We start from the raw sequence: 15,564 nt of genomic DNA, 5'->3' as shown, positions 1-15,564 counted from the left end.
GGAAGCAACACCTTCACGAGAGGTTGATTGATAATGACAAGTCGTTTCCTGAGCTTGGTATGGCGCGCTCTGAGGCTAGCAAGTCTGTCCTTGCCGTGAATGGGTCCTATACTGAGGGCCATAGATCATCCTTGCCTGGTAAGTTGTCCCCTGCGATGGTTAAGTCGAACCCTGAGGATGGTAGGTCGCAGCCTGAGGATGATACGGGGTAAGTCGTACCCTGTTGCGGATACGCCCCACTCTGCGGAGGATAACACAACAAACAGAGCAGCCCCATAATCGGCACCGCATCCCGCCCTCAGTAACTCTCAGTTGACTCTCCCCGTAACATGCGTCGCCACGAGTTCCTCGTCGTCCCTGCACCTGCCAGCCGTGCATAATGCTGCCTCTCCTCTTGCTCAGTCGCGTAAATCTCACTATCAAAGGTAAACACACCTGACAAGACACCAGTCGAGCGCCCTCATACGCCGCCCTTGGAGCTTCTGGGGCTGATACGACCCCCAATCGATAGTCGGGCCTTGTTCTTCATGGTATAGGCGGGCAAGAAGACAAGAAAAGAGAGAACGAGGGGACCTGGCTTGCGGAAAGGGTAGGATTGGACGAGGCGAGCTCGTGTGCGGCGGTGAGCGTGTGAACCTTTTCTTGCGTAATACCAGAACGAAAATCATCTTCTCCTCAAGCCACCTAAAATCCTCAGCACCAGTACATCTACCTCCTCTCCTTCACACTCTTCAGTACCGCTCTTCACATGTCACTTTTAATCTATTCATAAGGGGTTTTTGATCCTCGACAAAACCTACATTTGTCCCCGCGGGTCTTGAGCTCTCTGGTTTCGTGATACTATCGATGTTGGCGGCCTCATTTGCTTTTCAACTCATCAGCGCTCAGCCCTGGAGACTACCCATTCTTCTTCACTCGAAAATACATGTCGCGATCTCGGTTTTCAGACAAAGTCCACCTGTTTCTCACTCTGAGGCTGCCTAGTATGGATTCATTGCTTTCGCGACAGTCAGTGAATGATGAGATCTGGGTCGTTCTCTGTCGGGCCGTCATACTTTTCCCGCGAATATGTGAATGTAAAATATTTAGTAGGCATTAGCGTCTCACCTGCTTTTTTCGCTCTTGCCAGGTTTTAGACTGGAATCAAGTTTTCCATCGGCACTGTTTACTCTGGCCAGTTTGTCACCAGAACTACAAACTCTAACTCCTTCCGATTCACTCTTCGGACCGCTTTCTATACGCAGGACAATGATCTGCGCACCACCATTTCTTTATTTCATTGTGTCAACATCAGTTGGCCGCTGCTTTGGAGGTGACTACTGCCAACCAAAAGACCTTCTTTGTGGAAATGAAGGAAGAAAGGCTAGGTTCCCTACTCTACGAATAGGTGATCTACACTTTGCTGAACTAATAATTATGCTTATTCATGACCTTCTTTCGAAGAATCTCTTGCGAACAATTTGCCAAACTGCTCGTGACTCCCAACTCTGACGTCTCTTGTCCTCTTCCTTTGCGTTCCTCAGGCTGCAGCTAATCTACAATTTGCAACAAACGTGTGCGCTACCATCCCTATTTTCGGTACTTTAAACTTTACCCTGACTCTGAAAGTGGCTTAATTATTAGCTCACTCTTCGACCGGTAGCCGTTCTCATTCTAAAGATACGTGCGTAATCTTTTAGCCCGTTATTTCGTCAGTAAAACTGACACTCTGGCATCTTCGTTGTCTAGTTTTTGAAACAATGATCAACCTGAAGCAAGAAACAATCTGTACCTTGAGGCACTGAATGTTATCATTGCGCACTCGGAACACTCTTCCATGTTCCAACATGCCAATTCTTCTCTCAAGCCTTGGAACCGGTTACTATACGGAATATGCATCACAAATTTCACCTTATGATTTGGTAAAAGAGCTGACGCCATCTTCCATAAACCCATAAATCATGGACCCACAATTCATCCCCTTCCACGATCCTCTTCTTACAACAAGAGACCGATAAAATATTCAGGCCTCAGGTTCACATGTTTTCGAAATACCACTGTATCACAAAGCCAAGGTAGTTCTCGTAGCCTCATGCACTGATGGTACTTAGGGCTACTACCCACATGCTGAATCTGGGACCCACAAACACCCACATGATCATGATCAGCGTCCGACCTTCTGATATCACTCGAGTCGCCCACGAACAAGCTCGAACAAGACTTGTTACCGCAAAGCAATAAAGTTCAAAATCCTTCAAAGTCGGACGAATCGGCGTTGCGGTCTGATATAATACTTAATCCAAGTGGGTCGACTAACAGTAATTGTTGGTTAATTGGGTATATCCAGCGAAGCTCGACAAACGCACATCCTTGCACCTCAAAATCTGAAGCAGCTATGTAGATCGTTTGACGATGTCCTTCAATTTTTATAACCCCCGAAAACGCTCCTCCCGCAACCATCGCACGCCCAGGCCTAGGGCTAGAATACGCTTCTCCAACTTGCTCTGAGGTCATGACCGTCAGGGTGGAGGATTCGCCCGACTCATGCCGAATCGCGGGGTCAGTATATGTATGTAGTACATTTCTCGTAATTTGCGCTTCTTTATGGATGACATTATCAATTTGACAGGCAACTTTCAAAGAATCGAAGACATTCCATAAGGAACTGCGCACCGGCTCCTCGTCCCGTACTTTCAACGATATCGCATGATGATCTGAACTCTAACGCTTCAAATTACAAGCATTCAATATTCAATAGTTAAAGTACAAAGTAGAGCCCATGAATACAGAAATGGGGGGCTAAAATACAAGGTAAGAGCAGCGCTCACGTTTTGAGAGCGTGTGGCGGCTGATGTGAATTGAATACGGGAAGGCAGGGAAAAAAAATGACGCAACACAAACGGTGTTAAAGCGGGAAAAGTGTACATGATAGGAGGAAACGGAGCGCTCGTGCTCAAAGTAAGGGAAAGTGGGGAAGATGGGGTTAATGTCAAAGGCATCATGACAACGAAAGAGACAAGATGATACGGGAGTAAAGTAGGTGACAATGTCGTGGTTCAACGAATCGATAATGAAAAGTGAGGGGGGAAACACCTGAAGACATCAACCAACGTCAATAATGGACCACTAGGCAAACGAAGGAAAGCACCCACCGCTCAAATGTTCAATCAGAGCTTTCTAAAACTGCTCATGGAACCTTCCAGGAACCTCCGCCCTCGCCGCCGCCGCCGCAATCCCACCACCCCCATTCCCGCTTTTAGACGGTACAGGCGACGCCGCTCCTCTCCCCGACGCCGACGGAACAGGCGAGGACACACCACCCTGCCTTCCCGCTCCCGAACTCACCGAATGCGCTGGGGAGGAGAGCGGAGCAGGTGCACCGTTCCTACCCCTAGATGGCGCAGGCGAAACGACACGGCCTGGTGAACCAACTCCAACTCCGCTAACATGGTATGGCGATGCGGCTCGAGCGGGGGATCCGGTGGCATAGGGAGAATGACCTCGAGGGGGAGAAGCAACGCCTTCACGAGAAGCTGCTGCGTGAGGGTAAGTTGTTCCCTGAGCTTGATATGGCGCGCTCTGAGACTGATAAGTCTGTCCTTGTTGTGAATGGGTCGTATACTGAGGCTGAGAAGGCGCCTGGTGAGTCGTCGTCCCCTGCGATGGATAAGTCAAACCCTGAGGGTGGTAGGTCGCAGCTTGAGGATGATATGGCTGAGCGGGATAAGTCGACCCCTGTTGCTGATGCTGATACGTCGGCTGGTACGTGGCCCCCTGCTGCTGATACGCCCCACTCTGCGGACGATACCCAACAGGCGGAGGAGCCCCATAATCAGCACCGCCTCCCCCACCCCCAGTGACATTCGTGGTGACTCTCCCCGTATCACGAGTCGCCACATTCTCCGTCGTCCCTGTCCCTGCCAACCGTGCATAATGCTGCCTCTCCTCTTCCTCAGTCGCGTAGATCCCGCTATCACCATCGTCTACACCGGGTTCAGCACTGATGGCATGTTCTTCGTGGGGCTACAGTAAACAGGCGTTAGTTGTGTATTTTTGGGAAAGGGCGCGTTTATAGAATTGAGATGGGGACGGAGGAGTGGCGGGGAATAGAGAAACCATAGCGTAGCGGGAAATAGAGAGTCAAAATAGAAAGGCGAAACAAACATCAACCGGGATACGCACAACCCCAAAGAAAACGAGTATTCCTCGAACGCCATGCACAACCGCCAGAAGATACAATATCAAAAGAGAGCGGCGTTGTACGAAAGAGTGGCGGGGAATGGAGAAACCATAGCGGGGTATAGAAAGTCAAAATGGAAAGGTCAACGACCCAGTGCACGAACACCAAAAGAGCCAACATCAAAAACAAAAAAAAACACACCTGATAAGACACCGGCCTCGCACCCTCCTGCGCCTGTAATGGGGCCTGATACGACCCCCGATCAATCGTCGGGCCTTGTTCCTGTTCTTCATAATCCCTCGAAGGCCTTTCCCCCACATCGCGTGAAGTCATAGCTTCAGCCTCCCTTGGCCCTCGGCCCTCTGGCGCTTTTTCCTGACGTCTGCTTAGCCTTCGAGAGATGGACGTCTTTTTGTCGAGCTATCAAAAAAAGTTGTTAGTTGGAGCGTGTGAAAAGAAAAGATAGAAAAACGTACAGGATACCCATGAGGCCCCATCTCCATCCCCGCTCCTCCCTGAGCGTACCCAGGCGGCGGAGCCCTCTGCTCCTCCTGCGCATCCTGATACTCATCAACACCCTCCCCCTCCTCCTCCTCAACACTACTCCCCTCCGCCTCCTCCTCCTCCTCTTCCTCCTCACCGCCACTAATATACCCCGCACTCCTAACAGCAGCCTCAACAGGCCCACTCCTCTCAAGCTGCTCACTAGCAACCAGGTACCTCGCACACAACATCCTAATATCATTCCACCACTCCATCATTTCATCCCGACTCCTAGCTCGGAAACTCCACGCCTTGTTACTCTCCCCCTCCTTAGTCGACACTCCAATCATACTGCGCAACCCACCACCTTTGGTGGTCCCCGTCCCTTCCTTCCGTCCCTCGATATGGAATTTGTGGCTTTTGCTCTTGATGGTGCTAGGCGGGCCTAACGTGCACGACGACAGGAACAAAGAGAAAGAGGGGACCTGGCCGGCGGGGGTGGTAGGATCGGACGAGGCGAACTCGTGCAAGAACCCAGCGGGTGTGAGGACAAAGTAATTCTCGTTATAAGCCCGCGTGAAGCGTTTCTTCCGCTCCAAATGGCCCGTGTGTACTGAAACGACGCAAGGATCGTCTTTCAACGGCCATGTGACGCTTTGCGTTGTACGCATGGGGGTTTCGGGGTCCAAGAGGTGGTCGGAACGCGCTGCGAAGGCGATCCATTCTCTATCGGGCGTGAGGGAGGCCATGTGTGCGGAGAGGGACTGGAAGAGGGCTTGTGATTGGACCGAGGCGCGGGACTGCCATTCTTCGAATGTGTTCCAGGCGGATTGGATGGAGCGGACGATGCCGAGTTCAAAGGCTGCGCTGTTTTGTTGGGTCATGACGAGCGATTTTTGGAGCAGGTTTTCTTCGAGGACTTGGCGCTGCATTTGGCGGGCTACAGCTGCGTTGGTTAGGTACCTATGATGAATGAGTAAAGTCTTTAAGGATGAAACAGAAAACGCACGGGTCTTGACGAGCTTGAACCATCCCCGGGGTGTTTTTGAACGTCGAGATGTGGTTAGCGAGATCACCAAGGAGCTTCTCAGAGACTTCGCGTTCTTTGGCCACGTTCTGTGCCAGCTTGGCTGTGTCACTTTGCACATTCTGTTGTGGAGTAGGTGAGTATTAGTCAGTCAAGTGAAACGTCTGAGTCTGAACCTTTATATGGGCTTTGATCTCCGTAGTGAGTTTCTGAAGGTGAAGGACGATTGTACCCTGGATCGTGCGGCCGAGGTCGGCATGGTGGTCAGCGACGATGCGTGATTTGTCTCGGATGGTGTAGAACACGTCCTGTGGAGTGAATTAATGAATATAGCGAATAGAATAGATTATAGAACGTACCTGAAGACCTCCTTCACCGAGGAACTGGTTTCCAGCCCGGAAAGGGACTTGAATGACGCCAGCGAGCTTCATCATGTCCCTTGCCGTGTTATTCTCGATTTCAGCAATACCCTGCGCAGCAACGTGAGATGGCCATTCAACCCACAGCGAATAAAATAAAGCGTACCTCAAACCATGCAGTAAGCTGCCTAACGATAGCCTTCCAAGCTGTGAACCGTTCAATGAGGACATCCGCAGGCTTGAGGTCATGCATCTCAATGCTCCTCTTGATGAGGCTCTGGTGACGAGAAAGCGTCGACGTGCGCGAGGTGCGCGACGTCGCGCGGGACAGTGGCGCCCCCTCTGTCTGTTGCACGGCGTTCTGGTTGTTGTTCATTCTGGCGGGGGAATGGAACATGGTTTGAGCCAAGTTTATATCCACACTCAGATATTGACGTCAGCTTAACCCTAACCACAGAAAAATGAGACAAACACCTAGCAACATCGCTCACGATCATTACCAATCAACATTTCTCCTCAATATCGGCCGACTAGCTCAGTTGGTTAGAGCGTCGTGCTAATAACGCGAAGGTCTTGGGTTCGATCCCCACGTTGGCCATTGTCTACCATGAACATCACTTTTACATCTAGTGATGCTTCGTCCTCTTTGTTCCACTAGATCTCTCGCCCACCTCATGATCAGTCCAACCTCCGGTGCGGTAGAAAAATCGAGCTGGAGCAACCAGCTCACTGCATTTTGCATTGAATTCGGTAACCACCCTTCATACACCAAATTTAATATTACGTGCCGCTTCCGCCACAAGCACCTCCATGTTCGTTCGCACCCATCACTTATCGTCAAGAAGTGACGTGGTGTTTGCAATCATGATTGTCAGTAGAACTGCTACTACCTTCTGAACCCATACCACCGCCCCACCGTGACCTCGATCCCACTTGATCTACAGTGGTGTCCGTCGCGCTCGAATCCATCTGCGTGTTGTGCTCCCGAGAAGACAGCGTTACCCCTTCCCACCATTCCTTAACAATCTCGTCTTGGTGGCTGAGCTGTGGACTTCTTTGCTATCATTTTGCGCCCCCTTCTTACATGACATTGCCGACCGCGTCGAACCACGGGTTTGGCGACCTCCTGTAGAGCGCTAAGTCACTTTATTAGAAAGCCTTCTCGCCAGATATTTTTGACCGCTGTAGCGATTAAATTGTCAAGAAGAACCCCATACTAATCTCCTTCCAGTTGGAATGGACGACGGCGCAACTCAATACCGAGTACTTACTAGGTAGCCCACTATAGGCATGTATCGTTGAGGTCTACTTCTCCAGAATTAAATTCAAAATCAACTGTCCGCTGAGGTGCACCCGCTTAGTCTCTCCTAGACAGACTTCGATATATGTGAAGTTGTACCTTGGTTCACGATATATGAAGCACCCGCTGTGCATTGGGCTTCCTTCTTCATCATGTGACGTTGGACCAGGGATTGGAGGCCCGGGATGGGCGCCACAGCCTCAGGCTTATCACTGTCAAATCATATCAACCTCTTAACTCCTTCATCTACAGATTCTGAGATGACTGCAGAGTAAGCCCTCATTTCACGTCCGGCCGAGATTGACCACAGTGCGATCGACTACTTCTAGGGATCTCACTATCGCAAAGAATGTTGTGGCCTGGATCACGGCGAACCAAACCAATCTCTCAACTCCCTCTCCGTCGGATGTCAAAGCTGGAGAGATTTTCCTATTTGAAAAGAGCTCTCAAGAACCGGGCAGCCGCTGGGTCGATAGACGTAGCTGGGAGCAGGTGTCGCGTCGACAATTTCAAAATATGGGGTGCGAGATCTCCGAGGAGAAGCGCGCTTCAGACTCCCTACTCACGGGACCTCGTGCGTCGTTGACTGTTACCCTTTCCAAGAATTAGATTGGTGATTTTACCATCAGTATTGAGGAAAATAAATTGGAGGAACGTCAAAATCGATTCTAAAACGTATCAACTTGTGGTTTATGAAGAAGCCAAACCCCCCGATCGACGAGGAGAGAAATCTGAGCAAAGCGACTTACCCAAAGATCTACAGGAGAAGTACCCCGAGGAGGAAGAATCTTCTCATGATCTGCGCGGAGATCAAGAGATCCGTTCGCGATCTTCGCACTTCTTTGAAGTTATTCTGAACAAGTGATGGATCGGAGTTGGTTCTCTCGTTGGAATATACCTGGGAGTAAAAGTTGACAAGAGTAGATCGAAACAAAAGGAAACCTCTGCAATGACGAATGCGAGGATCTAATGGCGCTGCAGGTTTGGGCAGGAAACGGGAATTGTCTGGCCCCGGTTACCAACTGATGTACTTTAATCATTCCAAATTAAAGGTCATGATTTTACTACGTATAGGTTGTTTTCTGCTTCACCTTGAGGACTCGTGTGTGCTAGGCGAAGGCTTTTCACAGTGTCGGGAACTCGGCCATACTTTCCCCAGGCCTTAATTTTCAGTGCGGCAGTAACGGAAGCCGATGCCACCCAACGTGCTCTCCACGAGGCCTCTGCAACACAAAAGCTTTGCTACGGCGCCTTGAATTCGAAGCTACATATTTCCGAAAGTGACTTGCTACTAGGCGTTCCTTTTCAGTCACTCAGTCGACATTAAACCATTAAATTCCCACCACGCCTGGATCCGGACCTATGATTTACATATGAAATGAATTGTCGTGTTTTGGGCGATTGGAAGGATCGAACGCATAAGCCCTAAAGAAACTTTAAACAGAACCCCCTGTCAACAATTTCTAAAAGCCCCCTACATATTAAGCTCACAAAGGCAGAACGGAACGGGTCACAAAAACATACCTCTACGATTGAGGGTCACCCCCGGGAACGCCACAAGTGTAGCAAAACCTGTGTTCATCAGGGTTGGGAGGGATGATGACTTGACCCGGGTTGCACTTGAGCACGATCCCTGGACACTGGACACGAGTGGGTACCGTCGCTGCGTTCGCGATCGAGGTGAAGGTGACGAGACATGCGAATAGTGATGAGGCAAAGGTAGGCTTCATGGTGGCGAGTGAGATGTGGTGTGTTGGCCGTTAGGTGGCTGACAGGTACGAACGACATGAACATTGAGACCCAGACGATAGGAAGCACGATGCTTACTTATTGACGACAACACGCAAGAACAATGAGCGGATGGTTAGAACGGAGGCGAAGAATGAAAAGCTGGCGAGGGGTTAACGTTCTAAGAGGCTCCCTTTTAGTTACTGTGTGCGGGATCGAAGCATAGACCGCTTCCATTCGAACGGGTGCGGTGGCTGACAGAGCTACAAATAGGCAATACTATGGTTAGAACAAGAGTTGCAATTAGAACGGTGGGTTCGACTCCTTGACTGTGAACTAGATACGCCGTCGCTCTGCTAATGGTACGTCCGATGTTGACAGGAGTGTTTGAGCCGTAGAACCACGTTCGTTTGCCAAAAATTCTGACCGCGCCACCACACTTCGCGAAAAAAGGCAAGCAACTGCAAACGGGGTGACGTGTAGCAACAAAAAATTGGGTACTGAGTTGTCTGGCAGATAACAGCAGACGATGGGATAGTTTGTTTATGGAAGAATGTGGTGTGAGGGAACATTGCCACCGGAGAAAGGGCGGAGTATTTGAAGACGATGGTAATGATGCCTGCATATTCTCCTGCATTCTCCACAACTTGTAATCCGAACGCCAAACCGATCAGATTGTCAAGGGATTTCAATGACTTGGAACCATGTCAGTTACCTGCCTAGCGTCGATGGTCGGAGAAATTCCAGGTGGTGGTAGAAGTGATGGACGGAATCCGACGGATGATGCGAAACCAATGACTTCAAGAAGGGTGTGAGCAAAGGGGGAGGCGGTACAAAAACTTGAACTTGAAAAAGATGATTATTTGCTCTTGTTTGGTAGGATCTTCTAGATGATTACCGCTAGGCCGCCCTCAACGTTCAACGTTCAACTGTCAACATGGTTTTCTACCTTGCTTCCATCAAATTTAAATTTGGTGTACATGTGTAGTCATCCCCGACTCTGGAACAGAGAGGGTTCTGTCAGACACAGGGGAGAAAGAGTGATTTGTCCGATGAGTAAATTACTAGGCATATTTTGATCAGAGGCATTATTGCTCAATGATTTTCTTCACATTTGTACAAAGGATAAATTTAAAATATATTCAAGAATAAAGCTGAGATAAAAAGACACTATGGATGGTAGTCACATATAAAATATGCCCATTAGTAACAATCTAAATGAAGCTGGTGAATATACTTAAAATGTGTCTTGGAATATTGGGCATATTCTGAATACACTTAATCATATCTGGGCACATTGGAATCAAATATTGAATGAGCTGCTGGAGAAAATTTGATGCACATTCTGCCAATAGTTCTCATGTGGTCCTTTGTGCACATCCTAATTGCAGTTGATGTTTAATGTTGGGCATATTTTGATTTTACCCACCTGACAAACGTGAAGTAAATTATTGAGCAATAATGCCTCCGATCAACATATGTCCAGCAATTTACTCAATGGACAAATCACCGTTTCTCCCCTGTCACTTGAGACAGGGCCCAATAAATAACCAGGACAAATCAGGACATATGTACCTCCTTAATTGTAGTCACTTGTAAAATAATGAAGCAAATGTGCATCCCGAAAACATTAATTCTCAAAATTACAAAAGGAAGAACGATAAGAACATCAACCATATTCAATTTGCATATTTAAACAATTTCTTTGTGAAATAGTCTTGGTAGCCATGGCAACACCACTCAGCTGAAGAATATGTTAAAGAATAAAATAATGGAATTGGCCAGTCAATATGGCTGACGTTCTTATTGTTCACCAGTTTGAGATTTTGTTAATCAATTTTTGTGCGATGCACAACAGATTTATTATTCTACAAGTGTCGAAAATTATGGAGGTACCTTTGCCTAGATCACACATTGGACCCTGTCTCAAGTGTGTGAGAACGATACTATCAGTGACCAGGAGTTTGATATGCTTCAGGAGTTTGAAATCCCCGATTTCCTCTCTTAATTTTGACACAGGCTTTCTAGTATTTTTTTCTGGACTAATTATGACTCTTACAAATATGAATATCAACCTTTTTTGTGCAACAACCGAGTCTGACGAGCTCAGGATTTTAAAAGGTGGTTTTCGGCGCATCAAAACCGTGATGTATGCAAATGATTTTCAAGATCTAATCCGATCCTTTGCATTAGGGTATCTAAAAATTTACAAGCATGTACTAGTAAACGACGCGACTTCAAATACAAAAAATCGAGCAGAAAGGTGAAGAACTATGCTTATAATCCAATGAATTTCGATTCTTTGTCTGCTGAGCGTGACAGACGTGATTTTGGGCTGCGTGGTTTTGAACCCTGACAGTCGCATCACCTATCAAAATTCTGACAGTTGGATGTGACTTGGACGTGACAGCCATTTCAATCTCCCGAAACAATCGACTTCGACGACCGGTAAGCCTCCGTCAGCTTCCACCACTGTTCAATAAAAAAACGAAAAATATATTCATGTTCATGAGATACACATTCACCACCACACAAAATTTGGAGGCCCGGAGTGTAGCGGTTGTGGCATAATTCAGCCAAAGGTCAAATCGTTTCAAACTCCTGGTCACTGATAGTAAAGCTCGATCCTTGCAAAAGTTGTGTGATGGCTTCCCACGAATTTCGGCTTGTTCCGCTCTTTGTTCCTAAGGGTCCCTAAAACCTCAGCAGTTGCTCAGCAGGCAACTAATAGTAGTATAGAAGATTATTCAGGTGGGTAGTATAAATTACATTATTTACAGTATGATCAGTTACTTTGCATGTTGTTTTCAAACAGAGTCGGGGACTGGCGCTTGCGCCGCTAGACGATTGGGTAGTCAAACTCGGAGCGTCATTCGGCTGGGTGAGGATGGGGCTCTTGGCACCGTACCAGCTTCAAGTTCACACTCTTGAGGTCAGATCCAAGTCAGATCCCATTAAATTTTAATGACATTTTGTCCGCAGAATTTGATTTCATATCAAAGAAAACATCTGTTGCTCCATATGAAAGGGTCGATGGCGTAGTTGGTTATCGCATCTGTCTAACATGACTCGACTGGTTGTGCACAGAAGGTCCTCAGTTCGAGCCTGGGTCGACTCATATTTTTCATGCTCAACGCAATCCTAGGTTTGTGCTCCTGTGAGGCGGCGTCTATAACTAGAACGAGTGCGACATAATCTTTTCCTTGGCGCTGCGACCTACTAGTACGGAAGGATTGAGACCAATAGAGCGAAATTCAACTGAGGAGCGCGCACGTTCGAGTTGAATATGCAAATGATCGTTTGGTAACTAACAACTATTGTACAACATACACCAGATGGGATATAACATGAAAAGAGAAACGGGGGGTGTGGTAATACTCATGACAATGATATCATTGGGAGTCGAAAACATGAGGAGAAAGAAGAAAAAAGAAGATCTTGAAGATGACGCATCGAAATGCCTGTTCGTCAACTCTTCAGACTTTTGGGGCATTATCATCGATATTCGACATGACATCGCGCTTCTCGACGTCTATTGCACGCTAAGTTACAAAATTTCAACGTTGGACGTTGTTAGAATAGACGCACCTTCTTGTTTCGTAATGTTAGCCTGCCTTTGTTCTGCCGTGATAGAGCCAAAGATGACGTCCATATCCTCCAAACTACGACCCTTGGTTTCTGGTATAAGGCTGGGAGTGCGGGTTCAACACGTGGCTGGAAAAGAACAGGTGGACTGTAAACGTACAGAGAGAATGTGGCCATCGCTCCGATATTGACCGTAGCAAACATGAGGAAGATTTTGTAACCGAGATTCGTGACCATTTGTGGCGTAACTTTAGAGGTGACGAAGTCTGAAGACGAACAGGATTGGTCAGTCGATAATGATTCACGTGTACCGTGAAACTTACTCCAGAGCCATTGGGATGCACTGGCGAGAGCGAGACCATAGTGCCGCGTCCGAGTTGGGAATATATCGGCGACGTAAACCCAGGGAAGGGGGCCCCATCCCAAAGAATAGAAGCAGACGTAGATGTACAACATCGCGGCCATACCCTTGGAGGCGGGAGGAGGATTAATGATCTGACCAGGAATGGCTTTCGGAGGAGGGTTTGTTTTAAGGATAGCGCCGATGATGAAAAACAAAATGCCCATTCCCATTGAGGATATAAATAGAGAAATTTTCCGACCTAGGCTGTCGGTGAGGACGAGGACGAAAAATGTTGTGGCGACAAGCTGGAAAGAGATGTTACCTCCACAATTGGCAAAGCGGAAAATGCGACACACCTTAACGACACCATAGATACCGGATGCAAGAAGAGAATTTTTTGCACCGGTGTACCCGATGGATGCGAAGATTTGAGGGGCGTAATAACTAAAAATGAAATTGGTGAATGCAGCCATTAAATTCCAAGTCAAACTCACCCAACCGAGTTCTGTCCGCCCCATTGTTGGAGGAGGAAGATCACAAAAGCGATGACGAAACGAATAAAATTGCCTTTCCCAAAGAAAGCCTCCTTCAACCCCAAGCCTTCACGCGCAGCGTGCTCTTCCGCAATGGCCGTGTCGATTTCGGCCATCTCATGAAGAACAGACTCTGAATCCTCGCGATCCATGCGGAGATAGGCGAGATTGCGAAGCGCATCGTCGTGGCGGCCAACGGAAGCGAGCCAACGGGGCGATTCCTAAAAAAAATGTGTCAATGAATGACGGAATCCTATACGAGGAAAAGCCACGACAAACTTTGACGGTGAGCAAGCCGAACAACATGATGCCACATGGAACAAGCTGGAAACCAAATGGAAGACGCCAAATCAGAGGACTGGACTTCAACGTAGGGCTTTGGCTGATGCCATCTAGAAAATAAAGTCAGTTACGACGCCGTCGGCTGAGGGGATGTATGACGAACAATTGAGGAAGTATGAAATCATAACGCCGAGAGCCACCATGATTTGGAACAGACCAGTAATACGCCCACGAACATCTTTTGGAGAACATTCGGACACATAGGCGGGGGCAACGGCGGAAATACCGCCAATGCCAAATCCTGAGACGACACGTCCGCCATAGATCAAACCAAGACCGCGATCTGCGACGGTGGCGAGTATCTGGGAAGAGAGTTAGAAGAACCTCAAATTCATCACGGAACCAACCTACAGCCCCAACAGCGAAGATTACGGAAAACCCAACAAGAGTCCATTTACGACCAGCCCAGGCTGTGGGAGGGTTAGGAATGTGGTAGCTCTCGTGTATAAAGCTATCCGAACCCGAAAGTGGTGCGCTAAGAAGAGCGCCAAAGAATGCTCCAGCTTGAAGGACAGAAACAACGTTGGAAGAGACCTCATTTGAGCGTGCAATGTTGATGGTTCCATCGGTATTTACCAAGCCGAAGCGGTGTTGAAAAAAAGTTTGCGAGACAACGCCTCCAGCAATACCGCTAGAGAGTTGGCAAAATGAGCTTCCGCGAAGAACAAATATTGAATGTTGACCTACGTATCGTAACCGAAAAGTACAATTCCCCAGTACGTTACAAAAGCGAGCCCTAATTGTGAAGGTCAGCGGGGAACTGAGATCAGAAAGGGAAAAGCATACAGTAAACCCGGATATTCTGGTAAATGTGTTGCGCTGCAGCCATCGTCGGTCGGGAGGGAGTGAGTTCGACGACAGTTAGGACGAAGAAACAGCCATGCAAGATGTCCTAGATTTTAAGTGAAAAGACGCTCCCCCACAACGAGAGAAAGATCTCGATCGCGGCATGGGGGTGGGGGCGCGGGGAAAGTCGTAAACGGTAGTGCCGCCGGATGAAAGAACACGCAACATAGCGAACTTTCCGAAGACGGCTACGATCCGGATAACCGAGCCTAGAGCTACAATTCTATCAGTAAGCATAAATGTAGAACGTCAGGTTGTGGGCTCTTACGCTAAGGGCATCCTTCCTTCCAAAATATTGCGAGTGTGAGGGTTGTGTGAGGGAGTTTTCAATCCGCTTGTCTTCCAAACAAGTCCAAATATCGGAGTGACGAAAGAAAAAAAAAGAGATCGATCAGTAAAAATAGATTTTCTGGTCGGCAGACCGTTGATCCACCTTTTGAGCCATTGAGCGGCCCGCATTTATTTTTCTAAGGTTTGGAAAGTGGGCATTGAGAGCGCACTCAAAAATCTTCATACGTCTCAATTGAATGTCACCACACGCAAGCAGGGCCGACTGGGGCGCCCACAATGGTAACACTCAGTTTACATTGTGCACGTAACTTCTGGAAATGCTCAGCTCAGCTCCAGCTCTGCTAACCTCTGAACAATTTTTTTTTGCTTTATAAGAAACTCCCTGCTCGTCACCGAACCGAATGCCGTTTCCTCCTCGCATGTCGACCTACGGTTCACGTTTACAGGTTTATGTCACATCTGCGCATGCTTGGCCCGCTCGCATACATGAATACGATCACCACGCTTCAAATGTGTGCGTGTCGCCTTGTATTCGTAGGGAGACGACTGATCCGCAAGAGGAAGGCAT

General features: G+C 48.1%; 5 protein-coding genes across 5 annotated transcripts; 1 reads left to right on the top strand and 4 right to left on the bottom strand.

The window, feature by feature from the left end:
- Window positions 1-2,723: 2,723 nt before the first annotated feature.
- On the bottom strand, window positions 2,724-3,338 carry LACBIDRAFT_298963 (uncharacterized protein; the record flags this gene model as incomplete). The annotated part of the gene is made up of 2 exons (XM_001882027.1): window positions 3,132-3,338; window positions 2,724-3,072 (listed from the first exon to the last, which is right to left on the bottom strand). The coding sequence occupies exon 2, from the start codon at window positions 2,904-2,906 to the stop codon at window positions 2,724-2,726; it is 183 nt and encodes a 60-aa protein (XP_001882062.1). The 5' UTR covers window positions 2,907-3,072; window positions 3,132-3,338.
- A 1,360-nt stretch (window positions 3,339-4,698) lies between these two features.
- LACBIDRAFT_143251 (uncharacterized protein) lies at window positions 4,699-6,359 on the bottom strand (the record flags this gene model as incomplete). Its single annotated transcript, XM_001882026.1, has 6 exons — window positions 4,699-4,960; window positions 4,982-5,605; window positions 5,652-5,791; window positions 5,846-5,977; window positions 6,029-6,139; window positions 6,195-6,359. Coding segments are annotated over 6 exons (1,434 nt in total), but the record flags the coding sequence as incomplete, so codon positions are not given.
- A 1,154-nt stretch (window positions 6,360-7,513) lies between these two features.
- Window positions 7,514-8,193, top strand: LACBIDRAFT_294551 (uncharacterized protein; the record flags this gene model as incomplete). The annotated part of the gene is made up of 3 exons (XM_001882146.1): window positions 7,514-7,599; window positions 7,658-7,902; window positions 7,958-8,193. The coding sequence occupies 3 exons, from the start codon at window positions 7,514-7,516 to the stop codon at window positions 8,191-8,193; spliced, it is 567 nt and encodes a 188-aa protein (XP_001882181.1).
- Window positions 8,194-8,854: 661 nt separating this feature from the next.
- Window positions 8,855-9,058, bottom strand: LACBIDRAFT_298960 (uncharacterized protein; the record flags this gene model as incomplete). Its single annotated transcript, XM_001882025.1, has 1 exon — window positions 8,855-9,058. The coding sequence occupies one exon, from the start codon at window positions 9,056-9,058 to the stop codon at window positions 8,855-8,857; it is 204 nt and encodes a 67-aa protein (XP_001882060.1).
- A 3,545-nt stretch (window positions 9,059-12,603) lies between these two features.
- Window positions 12,604-14,688, bottom strand: LACBIDRAFT_250584 (uncharacterized protein; the record flags this gene model as incomplete). The annotated part of the gene is made up of 11 exons (XM_001882024.1): window positions 12,604-12,745; window positions 12,802-12,907; window positions 12,965-13,289; window positions 13,341-13,428; window positions 13,479-13,738; window positions 13,797-13,909; window positions 13,963-14,161; window positions 14,211-14,269; window positions 14,321-14,490; window positions 14,547-14,595; window positions 14,646-14,688. 11 exons carry the CDS (start codon window positions 14,686-14,688, stop codon window positions 12,604-12,606), a joined length of 1,554 nt encoding a protein of 517 aa, XP_001882059.1.
- Window positions 14,689-15,564: the final 876 nt, after the last annotated feature.

This window comes from Laccaria bicolor, genomic scaffold (genome assembly GCF_000143565.1).
Source record: "Laccaria bicolor S238N-H82 LACBIscaffold_15 genomic scaffold, whole genome shotgun sequence".
Classification (NCBI taxonomy): Eukaryota; Fungi; Basidiomycota; class Agaricomycetes; order Agaricales; family Hydnangiaceae; genus Laccaria; species Laccaria bicolor.
The sequence above is the reverse complement of the archived record's forward strand: the minus strand, read 5'-3'. Positions and strand labels throughout refer to the sequence as shown.